The 12,930-nt window shown below is 38.4% G+C and overlaps 1 protein-coding gene across 5 annotated transcripts in view; it reads left to right on the top strand.

The window, feature by feature from the left end:
* LOC121425498 (pleckstrin homology domain-containing family A member 1-like) overlaps window positions 1-12,930 on the top strand; it is an 82,525-nt gene that overhangs the window by 35,755 nt on the left and 33,840 nt on the right. For all 5 annotated transcript variants that reach the window (XM_041621567.1, XM_041621571.1, XM_041621570.1 and 2 more), the window contains exon 6: window positions 6,110-6,232. In XM_041621567.1, coding sequence (XP_041477501.1) covers window positions 6,110-6,232 — 123 coding nt within the window. The remainder of the gene's footprint in view (window positions 1-6,109; window positions 6,233-12,930) is intronic.

Genomic DNA, 12,930 nt, shown 5'->3' with positions numbered 1-12,930 from the left:
CCATTAAAGTATAGCTTTCCGGCTTTCAAAAGCTACGTAAATGATATTTTATACGTACAGGATAGTATAGAATTCATTCTGCCAGGTACATACCTTGAACATTGGCGGCGGAGCAGAAGATTATCTTTTGTGTGGGGGGCGGCTATTGTTGCGTCCCCCCAAACACAAAAGATAATCCTCTGCTCCGCCACCTATGACCTTGAACATACCTTGTCAGGTAAATACCTTGTAGTAGTAGATAATTCATTCTGCCAGGTATAAGTAGTTTCATATCGCTATAGCAACCTGAACGATTTTCAAGAAATGTCCGACGATCAGGTATCGATTTGGGGGTGATGATTGCGTCTATACTCCTTTCCGACTTTATTGGAAAGTTACGTAAATCATATCTTATGCGGGATAGTAGAGAATTCATTCTGCCAGGTATACGAAAGTACTTTCATATCGCTATAGCAACTGGAACGATTTTCAATAAATGTCTAATAAATCGGGCATTATTTGGGATGATAATTGAGTCTTCCATTTAGTATAGCTTTCCGACTTTGTTGGAAAGTTAGGTAAAATGTTATGAAATTATATTAAATATACACAGTGGACAGTATGTTGCCATTCATTTTAAGTGTGTTGAGATGTATTTAGGGTGGCGGGTGTTCTCAACCGCCGTCGATCGCGCCGAAATTTGGCACGCACAAGCATCACACATTACCCCTACCAGCCATTGACAATATATATATAATTTTGTTGAATCATTATAAAGGAAACATTACTTGCATAATATATATTAACACCCAATTTCACGTAAGATGTTTATGTCAGTTTTGGAATATAATTTATAGCTTTGGCAAAGAAAAAGGGTATTTTTTTAATTATGCAATTATATGATTTTATAATTTTTTATGTATATTTATTTTATTTCATCTTTGTATTTCAATGTTTTATTAACAATGGAAATTATTACAGACTATTCAGCGGCTAAAATCAACCCTAATTTAATTACGCAGACCAATTAGAATGAGAATTGAACCCATTCTGGTTTTGTACTACATAAGCATGTTCTCAAGTCTTTACCGGGCTGAGAATATATCAATTTAAATAGAGTAAAATTCACAAAGTAAAATGCTGAAAATTTCATCAAAATTGGATAACAAATAACGAAAATAACGAAGTTATTGAATTTTAAAATTTAGAAATATCCTGTGAAAAGAGTTATATGCACATCGTCATTAATATTCATATTCGAGTCTATCAGTGGACGATTTAATTAAGGAGAGGGTGGGTGGTTTGGTAATAAAATACATGTTAGTTCTATATAGATTTTGAACATGTTCGTAATAAAGCCATGCCTTTACGGAGCTTTCCGGCTTCTATTCACGAGAGTATCAATCAAGTTGCGGTGGGGGACAGTAGCGGACCGTGACCCGGAGGAGACAAAGCATTGGGGGGGAGGGGGCACTTCATTGTCTGTGAACAATGCTGTGCCCCCCGTGCTTTGTCTCCTCCGGATCACGGTCCGCCACTGGGTGGGGATAACGGACTATCAAAGAATATCTGTCGTCTTTACGTGATGAATGGAATGGCAATACCAAGGGATCGTGCATAATGTTCATTAAAACATGCCTTTGCGGAGCTTACCGGTTTCTATTCACGGGAGTATTAAAGCGAGTTGGGGTGGGGATTACAGATTATCAAAGAATGTCGTCTTCGTGCGTTTAGATGAAAAGATTGACAATGCCAGGGGATTGATAAACGCAGGGGATGAACAATAGCTTGAGATTTGCTCTTTGCAGGGTCAAGTGACCCATATTTTTAGGCCCAAAGCATTTTTAATATTCAATGTATACTAATATTTATACGTTTCTCTGTATTTAATATTATTGCGTGTTTTACTCAATATAACTCCCATTTTATTGTAACGGAAATACTCATACACTGGTAGACGCGCATTTAGCTGATTTCGAGTCGTTGATAAAGGATCCCGCTCTTAAAAAAAACTATTACTACACAAAATGTCAGCGGGGCAAAATTTGTGTTGACTTTAAATGTGGTTTTAATTGAAACTTTAACATACTTTTCCAAATTGATCTATTTCTGCTCTATACAAATAAGAAAAGGGAAGTTTAACCATATAACGAATTCCCCAACATAATTGTTTTATAATCGAACCCTATTTTCAGCGTGCTTAATTCTTCTCCAAGGGCCTCATTCAAAGAGGATAAATTATATGGGGTATAACAATAAAGACAACTTCTCCTTTATATTATGGAAAGTATTCTTATTTAGTATCCACTTTAATTATCGAAGGAGTACAAAATGAAAATAATCTTGAAAGAAAAAAATAACAATGGAGTAGGTTGAACGGGGAAAGGTTCATTTTTAATTCAAATAAATTCAGTCCTTAGACATGAATATGCACCTGAATTATACAATGTTATACATATTTTCATTGTACTGTCACTTAGAAAACAAAGTAAAATGTGTAAGAAAATCGAATTCAGGGTAGATTCCGATAGTTATAACAAACATTATAATTATCTGATATATTTTTATACCATTTTAGATAATACATATACTTTTTATTAAAATTCAGGTATATATATAGGTAAGCAATGTCGGGGAGTACATATAGCGCCGACAGCGCTAGACATCGGAATATAATCTATGACGAGGTAAGAAATATGATGACCAAGATAAACATAATTTAAATGACCACAGAATGCGCTCCGTGGGTGGTTAGCGACGTCGGGGAGTAAATAGCGTCGACGACGGTAAGTACGCAGACATCCGAATATAATCTATGACCACGGAAAGGATGTCGAGGTAAGAAATATGATGACCAAGATAAAAATAATATAAATGACTACAGAATGAGCTCCGTGGGAGGTTAGCGATGACGGGAAGTAAATAGCGCCGACGACGGTAAGTACTTCGACATCGGAATATAATCTATAACCACGGAAAGGATGTCGAGGTAAGAAATATGATGACCAAGATAAAAATAATATAAATGACTACAGAATGAGCTCCGTGGGAGGTTAGCGATGACGGGAAGTAAATAGCGCCGACGGCGGGAAGTACTTCGACATCGGAAATTAATCTATGACCACGGAAAGGATGTCGAGGTAAGAAATGTGATGACCAAGATAAAAATAATATAAATGACTACAGAATGCGCTCCGTGGGTGGTTAGCGACGTCGGGGAGTAAATAGCGTCGACAACGGTAAGTACGCAGACATCGGAATATAATCTATGACCACGGAAAGGATGTCGAGGTAAGAAATAATGATGACCAAGATAAACATAATTTAAATGACTACAGAATGCGCTCCGTGGGTGGTTAGCGACGTCGGGGAGTAAATAGCGTCGACAACGGTAAGTACGCAGACATCGGAATATAATCTATGACCACGGAAAGGATGTCGAGGTAAGAAATATGATGACCAAGATAAACATAATTTAAATGACCACAGAATGCGCTCCGTGGGTGGTTAGCGACGTCGGGGAGTAAATAGCGCCGACGACGGTAAGTACTTCGACATCGGAATATAATCTATGACCACGGAAAGGATGTCGAGGTAAGAAATATGATGACCAAGATAAAAATAATATAAATGACTACAGAATGAGCTCCGTGGGAGGTTAGCGATGACGGGAAGTAAATAGCGCCGACGACGGTAAGTACTTCGACATCGGAATATAATCTATGACCACGGAAAGGATGTCGAGGTAAGAAATATGATGACCAAGATAAAAATAATATAAATGACTACAGAATGAGCTCCGTGGGAGGTTAGCGATGACGGGAAGTAAATAGCGCCGACGGCGGGAAGTACTTCGACATCGGAAATTAATCTATGACCACGGAAAGGATGTCGAGGTAAGAAATGTGATGACCAAGATAAAAATAATATAAATGACTACAGAATGCGCTCCGTGGGTGGTTAGCGACGTCGGGGAGTAAATAGCGTCGACAACGGTAAGTACGCAGACATCGGAATATAATCTATGACCACGGAAAGGATGTCGAGGTAAGAAATAATGATGACCAAGATAAACATAATTTAAATGACTACAGAATGCGCTCCGTGGGTGGTTAGCGACGTCGGGGAGTAAATAGCGTCGACAACGGTAAGTACGCAGACATCGGAATATAATCTATGACCACGGAAAGGATGTCGAGGTAAGAAATATGATGACCAAGATAAACATAATTTAAATGACCACAGAATGCGCTCCGTGGGTGGTTAGCGACGTCGGGGAGTAAATAGCGTCGACGACGTTAAGTACGCAGACATCCGAATATAATCTATGACCACGGAAAGGATGTCGAGGTAAGAAATATGATGACCAAGATAAACATAATTTAAATGACCAAAGAATGCGCTCCGTGGGTGGTTAGCGACGTCGGGGAGTAAATAGCGTCGACGACGGTAAGTACGCAGACATCCGAATATAATCTATGACCACGGAAAGGATGTCGAGGTAAGAAATATGATGACCAAGATAAAAATAATATAAATGACTACAGAATGCGCTCCGTGGGTGGTTAGCGACGTCGGGGAGTAAATAGCGTCGACGACGGTAAGTACGCAGACATCGGAATATAATCTATGACCACGGAAAGGATGTCGAGGTAAGAAATAATGATGACCAAGATAAACATAATTTAAATGACTACAGAATGCGCTCCGTGGGTGGTTAGCGACGTCGGGGAGTAAATAGCGTCGACAACGGTAAGTACGCAGACATCGGAATATAATCTATGACCACGGAAAGGATGTCGAGGTAAGAAATATGATGACCAAGATAAACATAATTTAAATGACCACAGAATGCGCTCCGTGGGTGGTTAGCGACGTCGGGGAGTAAATAGCGTCGACGACGGTAAGTACGCAGACATCCGAATATAATCTATGACCACGGAAAGGATGTCGAGGTAAGAAATATGATGACCAAGATAAACATAATTTAAATGACCAGAGAATGCACTCCGTGGGTGGTTAGCGACGTCGGGGAGTAAATAGCGTCGACGACGGTAAGTACGCAGACATCCGAATATAATCTATGACCACGGAAAGGATGTCGAGGTAAGAAATATGATGACCAAGATAAAAATAATATAAATGACTACAGAATGAGCTCCGTGGGAGGTTAGCGATGACGGGAAGTAAATAGCGCCGACGGCGGGAAGTACTTCGACATCGGAAAGTAATCTATGACCACGGAAAGGATGTCGAGGTAAGAAATGTGATGACCAAGATAAAAATAATATAAATGACTACAGAATGCGCTCCGTGGGTGGTTAGCGATGACGGGAAATAAATAGCGCCGACGGCGGGAAGTACTTCGACATCGGAATTTAATCTATGACCACGGAAAGGATGTCGAGGTAAGAAATATGATGATCAAGATAAAAATAATATAAATGACTACAGAATGCGCTCCGTGGGTGGTTAGCGATGACGGGAAATAAATGGTGCGGACGGTAGCAAGTACTTAAACATCGGAATATAATCTATGACCACAGAAAGGATGTCGAGGTAAGAAATATGATGACCAAGATAAAAATAATGTGACTACAGAATACCCTCCGTGGGTGATAAGCGATGTCGGGGAGTAAAGAGCGCCGACGGCGGTAAGTACTCAGACATCGGAATATAATCTATGTCGCATTTATATGATGAAATCGTTTATTTCATATAAAAATCGCAATTAATGCAATAAAAAGGCATGCCTGTGCAAAAAATAGATATATGCAATCACGTTCGCTTCACGCAACCCGGATGTTGTTAGCAGTCTTATCGATCCGTCATTGTTATTTGCGACGAAGCGAGACGCTCCAATTAGCGAGTCGGCAAGATAAAAGGATGTAACGGGAAGGGATATCACCCAAAATGAATGGGAAAAGGGGGGTCGTCGGGTTGCGTCGGCTCTCGTCGCTCCCCGTCTGGAATCAGACCCGGATCTTGATATTCCGTCGCGACGAGTAGCGACGCATAAGGGATTTTTGATGACGTGCCTTAAAATGCAGTTTTGTTTCCGTATTAAGATTGGCTTTCCCATGTGTTTTCTACTTTTAATACATCCCATATCTTCCATCCCCACTGCTAGGTACCATCATCAGTAGCACCAGGGGGCACACTTCCTCTCGGGGACAAGAATGGAGGCGACGCGAGGGCGGTCAGTTACAAGACGGAGGTTGTCGGTGGGGTCGTCATCAGGACGCCGGTCCAGGTGAGTGGGTCATGGCATGATGGCGTATGCGACTGCCTCCTTCCCTAACCCAGCTTCTTTGAACCCTAGCTAAAGAGACGTTGGCAGATTTCAATCCTTAGTGTTAATATTGATGTTTTGTAGAGTGTGGTCAGTCTGCCTGACCTAGCTCCAAAACCCAACCTAGCAACAACCCCCCTGCAGGTGTTTTAAATGCTACCAATCATAATATTGATACTGTACCTGTAGTTCACCACCTTGTGCAGTTAGTTCTAACACCAGCCCTGTTCTTAAGTTTGGAGCTGTAGCTGATGTAGACACCAACCCAACACCAGCTGTCAACACAAAGGTGTTAACACCAAACTGGAAATCACCCATTGCTCCATGCTATTAGCCCATTGTTGTTCACTGGGTGTATATGTATATTTCCTGGTGTACATTTTAAGAAATAGTGTTCGTTCAACACCTATTGCCATCGTAAGAGGAGAACAAATGTGTTAAAAAGTACACAATGCATTTTGAACATAACACCAAAGAGTGTTATAATAACAAAGAGAGGTGTTTTTCTGCCATCTTTCATTATTTTTTTAGTTGATATTTCCTTGTTTCTCTGATTTACTCTAATAATTCATGTAGATAATTGTGATTTTCATGATTTTTCGCGATTAAAACAAAATTATAAAAACAAATACAAAACTAAGAGAGGTGTGGTAATATAAAAAGTGGATGGTAAAGTAACATGTTGTTTATTTACATTGGTGTTGAATGATTAGTGTGGTCCATTATGTAAATTTACACCACTGTTTTGCAGTGTTACTAGTCCACCTCAACACCTACAGTCATCTATACCAAGAGGACATCATTACAATGTTTATAATACAGACCTTCATTTTTTGAGGAGCGCGATGGCGCCAACGCTCCTACCATGTTCCTAAAAAAATAAGGAGAATAGAAAATCGCGCTCCTAAAAAAATAATAATAAGAAAAAAATTGCTAAAATTTCACATTTTACATCTTTAGATCCATGAAACGGCCATCTATTTTCCATAATTCCTTGAAATTATTTTCATTTAGTTGAAAACTTTTAGAAAAATGATGAATATTTACCTCTTTCCCGACTCTGATTTGAATTTAAACACGGTAAATATTGTAGTCCCACGTGTAGATTTTCATGGCAGGAGCGCGATATTTTGTAAACGTATTGACCCAGGCCTAGATTCACAACTGATTAATCAATAGATACACAGCTATTGCATATACATGTAAGATGTTAAGAAAAATCTACAATTTATCATACATGTATGTGTATTGAATTGACTTGAGCTTTCCTCAAGGAAAGCGATTCTAAGGAGCTCAATTGAGCTCCTCAAAAAAATAAGGAGAGCGATTTATTGAGCTCCATGAAATTATAAACGTGAAGGACTGATAATACTGACATAAATTATTGACATCAAACCTTTCCTTCAAGTTATTAAAAGTAAATTGCAAAAGAAATAGCAATGGTAAATGAAAGTCACGGTCCTTGCATGTAAAAGCTTATTATCAGTCTAATTCAATCAACTATTAGTATATGATATGACATTGACTTTATTCAGTTGACATCAACATTATATATATATTTATCATAGTATTTTGCATGTCCATTGAACTGTACAGAAGTGAAAGTAATATAAAAATGGAAGATGATTTTTTTCCTGTTCTACTGTTTTTATTCATAATGATGTTGATGAAACTTAAAACCTGGATATAGTTTTAAAAGGAAATAAATATTTTAGGGTTCATTCTTTAAATCAGGTCTGCAGCACACATATCTTGCTATTTGATTAAAAGAGAAACTGAAATTGAATTGTACCTACAATACTCTCTATTAAGAGAGCTCTTCTGTATGTAATCAGTTATTCTTTTTTGTGTTAGTACTTAGAGCAACCAGAAAACAGAATGTGATGATTATAAGGCTGATATGGTTATTTCATAATAAACAATCATTTATATTCACATGGCAGGTTTCATATTCCAGTCACCTCAAAAAGTATAATTTATTTCAACTCCACGTCAGAAAAAAAGTTGTCTGTCCCCTTGCAACACAAATGTGTGATGGCTTACAAATTGGAAAAAAAAACGACAAGAAGAAGAATTCTGATTGGTTAGTCACTAGTGCTTCGAAGAAAATGCCTGTGCAACAATGTCATAGATTGGTCACTGCAATAAAGGGATTGATTGCAAACTTCTGTGTAGCGGGGCTCTGAATTGAAAGGTCATGTCTACATGTAGTTCTGGTTAGTAGTTTTATTTATGAAATATGTGCTAGGTATTGAGAAAGGTTTAAAATGCACATAAGAACTTATCTTTTCTTTGCCTTTATATATATTGAAATCATTTCTACAATGTTGCCAAGAGTCACATCCACAACACAAAGGTATGGGACTATACCACAGTAGTTAGCCCAACTGTATAAACTGTTTCAGCTTTTTCTTATCATAATAGGAATGTATTTCTTACCATATCAGGAATGTGAGCTCATTTGGAGAGTGATTGTTTTCAAAGATATTCATGGGATTGAAAAGAATGTGAAAGTGCAATATTTATTTCATCTTTCTTACAATGTGTACATAAAAATTATATAGATGAAGATTAAGCACATTTTTTGTGGCTCATTACCACATTGAAACTAAAATTATTATTTTCACGATGATCCCCAAGGAGTTTCTTGTTCATGAAGAGTTACTGTAGAACCTCAGGTCCTCTAATTGTCCTTTGCAGTCATTGGCCTATAAAACCGCAACGCATGCGTCATGTGACGTACTTGCTGTTTCCCACCATGCACCTGTATGTATGCGTTTCCTATTGGATCTGTTGGCCTCTTTCTGGGAAGTTGTAATCCTATTGCGGCGATTGTCCTTGCCTTAATTGATTACTGTAAATTTCATTAGGGTTATTGGGTTCATGAAATGTTTGATACTTTGTTTAATGTCTGACCAGTCTTATTCTTTTACAGATCTTTTTTGAAGGATTAGGTAACCTTAGAAGTTTTGTTTTTATACGGTAGTAGATTATTTTTGGTTATAGGAATGATAGTGATCTTATGAAAAAATACACAGCCAGAATAAAAGATTGTCATATAGTCTAATAGCATTAATATCACTTCTTTAAAATGTGCACTTTGAGACTCCAAGCTTTTGACATCCTAAACACATCACCTGCGTGTTGTGTAGTCATTCAACGAAGATGCATTTTTATGTATTTTTTCCTGCCAGTGCATGACATATAGTTTAGAGGCCCCCTCCACCCCACCCCCCCCCCCCTGGTTACAGCAAGAGACCTTTGTTTTTAAATTGAGTTAATGAGTCATATAAAAAAAAATGATGCCACAACATTATGTTAGTAATAATAAGGTGGATCATGCTCGTCCACAAAACCTTGTTAGAATAAGTGTTGCTTTTCATGATCGGCCAATGTACATTTTTTATTACGCATGCCTACAGTAATCAGTATCAAAATTGTCAATATATGGAGAAAAAAATTGTACTCTTTCAGAAGTTTTGTGCTCTTGTGGGAAGGGTCCATATTTCACTATTTTGTAAAAATAGAAAATTTGAGAAATCATTGAGGTTGAAATGTGACAAAGATTTATTTTGGGTACTCTGAGATTAGAGCAAGGTTGGTCCTAAATGAAAGCAATATGGTGTCCACCTTGTAATGATAGTGTCCTCACCCCACACCACCCCCCCAGCACTGCATTTAACGAAATATTGAAATGAAGTTTAAAACTGACTGGGATACTGAGTCTGCTCCAAGAGGCGGGTCTGCCCTGTGAGCTGGGGTAGCATGTGCACATGGTAGGAGTCACATACATGTACATGTAGCTCCAAATATTGTCATGTCTTCAAAGTTCATTATATGAGCCTCCAGGAATACGTTAAGTGAGTCATATGTCCAAAGTCCATCAATATCTTGAGAACATGTCTGTTTCCCTGTTTTGGTTTGCCCTCTACTAGATTGCCACTTGGTCTACCCCTGCTTCGTCTACTTTTCGATGGCTCGCATTCCACATGGTCTAATGACTAATCCTTGTTCATCCATTTGATCTCATTGCTATTCAGCCCCGGGGGGCCACTTCCATTGACGAGTGGATACCATGTGCGACCACGGGGTCTTGAAAAGCACCCTAAACACGTATTTTTTCATTTTCTGAAAATGCACCCCTTAACAAGTATTGGCATGTGAAACCCTACCCTTAACAAGTATTGGAAACAAATACTATTTGCAAGTATTCCCAGAATTGAGCCCCTAAACAAGTACACCAATATATTTTCCATATTCTGAAAATGCACCCCTTAACAAGTGTTAGAAACAAAACGATACTTATATAATACTGGATGGCCTTGAGGTTAATACAAGGAAATATTGGACGAGCTTTGCATAAATATTGGACGAGTCGAAGACGAGTCCAATATTTTGCAAAGCGAGTCCTATATTTCCTTGTATTGACCGAAAAATGGGACATCCAGTATTATGATTATTATTCATACAGAGAATTTTAGCAAATAATTTTTAACTTACCCTCCCGCCCTGAGACTCTGACTCTGCTGTATGATGGGGGGACCTAAAGCTACGCACTTTGCTTTCAAACAATAAAAACTGTCCCAATTTTAATATTTCAACAAATAATTATATTTCACTAATTTGTGGCAAACATTCTAAAGATCATTAACCAAGTAGAAAATATCACAAAACTCACTAATACGAAAATCCCGTCGTGTTTTTCGAACACCTCTTGATTTCGCCGCCCGATGTAGAAGGGGTCCTAAAGCTACGCACTCGATTTATCATGCAAAAAAATAGTATTTCCTGTGCCTCAATTTCTAAAATACATTCAAATTATTATAGGATAAAATGAAATGAAAGCGAATATAACTCCAAACTTCCTAACAGTTGTTGGTTTTCTCTGCATTTAGAGATTTACTGCAGCCTCTGTAGAAAAAATTTAATAGGAATTGTTCATCACTCTGCAGTCACAGTTAAGTTCCACACACAGTGCGCATTTGCCATTGAAAACTGCATGCGCGCGCGATGAGTGGTGCGTACACTTCGGGAATTCCCCTTCTAGTCGTCCAATATTTTCAATATTGTGTCACCTCGGAAAAAAATATTAGGCGAGTTCAACAAACTTTTTAAGTGGGTCGAGTGCACCAACAAAATAACACTTGTATTTGGACTCTAAAATTGTCTGTATGAATAATAATATTAAGTATTTCCTGACATGAACCCCTAAACAAGTACAGTGATAATTTATTGTTATGTCACGGGTCCGTTGGTCGTCGGTTTTACATTTTCACAACATTACTTTGGTTCAGTACGGCCCCACCTTTCACACCTCGCGCAAATCGAACTCTAAACACGATCTAAATTACATGTAGATCGTATTGATTGTAGACCAATCAGATTTAGCCCATGGAGACCTACTGTATGTAGACCAAGTGAATATAAGCTTGCTCTTTTACCATCATCATTTTCTCCCCCCCCCCCCTCCAGAAAAAGCATGAAATGAGACAGTACATGTGTGTCTTCATGAATGCCTTGTATATTTACAATGAAACAAACAATGCACAAGAAACTACAGATCCAAGCAGGAATTTTGGGACCGAAACCCTGCAATCCACGCTCACTTGAGAAATACTTTGCATTCATGAACATGCATGGATTGTATTGTTTAGAGCAGGAAGTACATCTAATTCAGATCATGCTTTATTGTTTCTGAATAAGAACACTTTGGATTATTTTGTCTTGGATGGCTGGCCAGTATGGAGTTATATTCTTTACAGTCAGCTTTAGGCAGAAATGTAAGGCCCATGTAGGTACAGTTAAAAAAAAAACAATTACACACAGCAAAAACTGTGGTGTTAACCGGTGTACATAGAGGACCACACCAGTTATTTTACACCGGTGTTAAATTGGTGTTAATTTTACACCTATAGGTGTTATTACAACACCTTTTGTTGTTACATTTACACTATTTGGTGTTTTTACACTCTTTGGTGGTGTTAATTTTACACCTATAGGTGTTATTACAACACCTTTTGTTGTTACATTTACACTCTTTGGTGTTACGTTTAATCTCTAGGGTGTAATTTTAACACCTCAGGGTGTGGTCCTCTATTAACACCAATTGGTGTCAGTTTTAACACCGCAGTTTTTACAGTGCAGCATTTACCTGTCAATTAAAAAAAAAACAAGCAATGTGTAAATTGTCCCCTCAATGTCAAATTGTGAAATTCTTAAAACCATTACTAAGGAAGTGATTGGAGGCTTGATAAGGAGATGAGATGGATGCTGAGCCATAGCTGCCCCACCCCCCCCCCCCCCAAAAAAAATGCAGAAAAGTAATAAAAAAGGTTGATATATTCCTAGGTCCCCATATGTTTCCAGACAATGAGTGCAATGTATTACTCTCATGAAAAGTGAAGGTAGCTCTTGAATGATCTTGCAGAGCAATCCCTCAAGCATTGGGGGCCAGCCCTCCCCTCCCCCTTCTCCTCCCACCCCGCAATTCTCCCCCATAAAACTGCTAATAGCAAATGACTAATCGGACAGACGTGGGCAAATCAGTCTGTTGCTAGGTGATGCGGTGGGTTCTGTTTAACAAGATTTGGCCATATATCCTGTATTGCACTGATCATGAACAAAGAAATACATCATCTTCAGGTTTTCGATGATTTTAG

This window comes from Lytechinus variegatus, chromosome 12 (genome assembly GCF_018143015.1).
Source record: "Lytechinus variegatus isolate NC3 chromosome 12, Lvar_3.0, whole genome shotgun sequence".
Classification (NCBI taxonomy): Eukaryota; Metazoa; Echinodermata; class Echinoidea; order Temnopleuroida; family Toxopneustidae; genus Lytechinus; species Lytechinus variegatus.
This window is presented reverse-complemented; position numbering and strand designations above follow the sequence as displayed.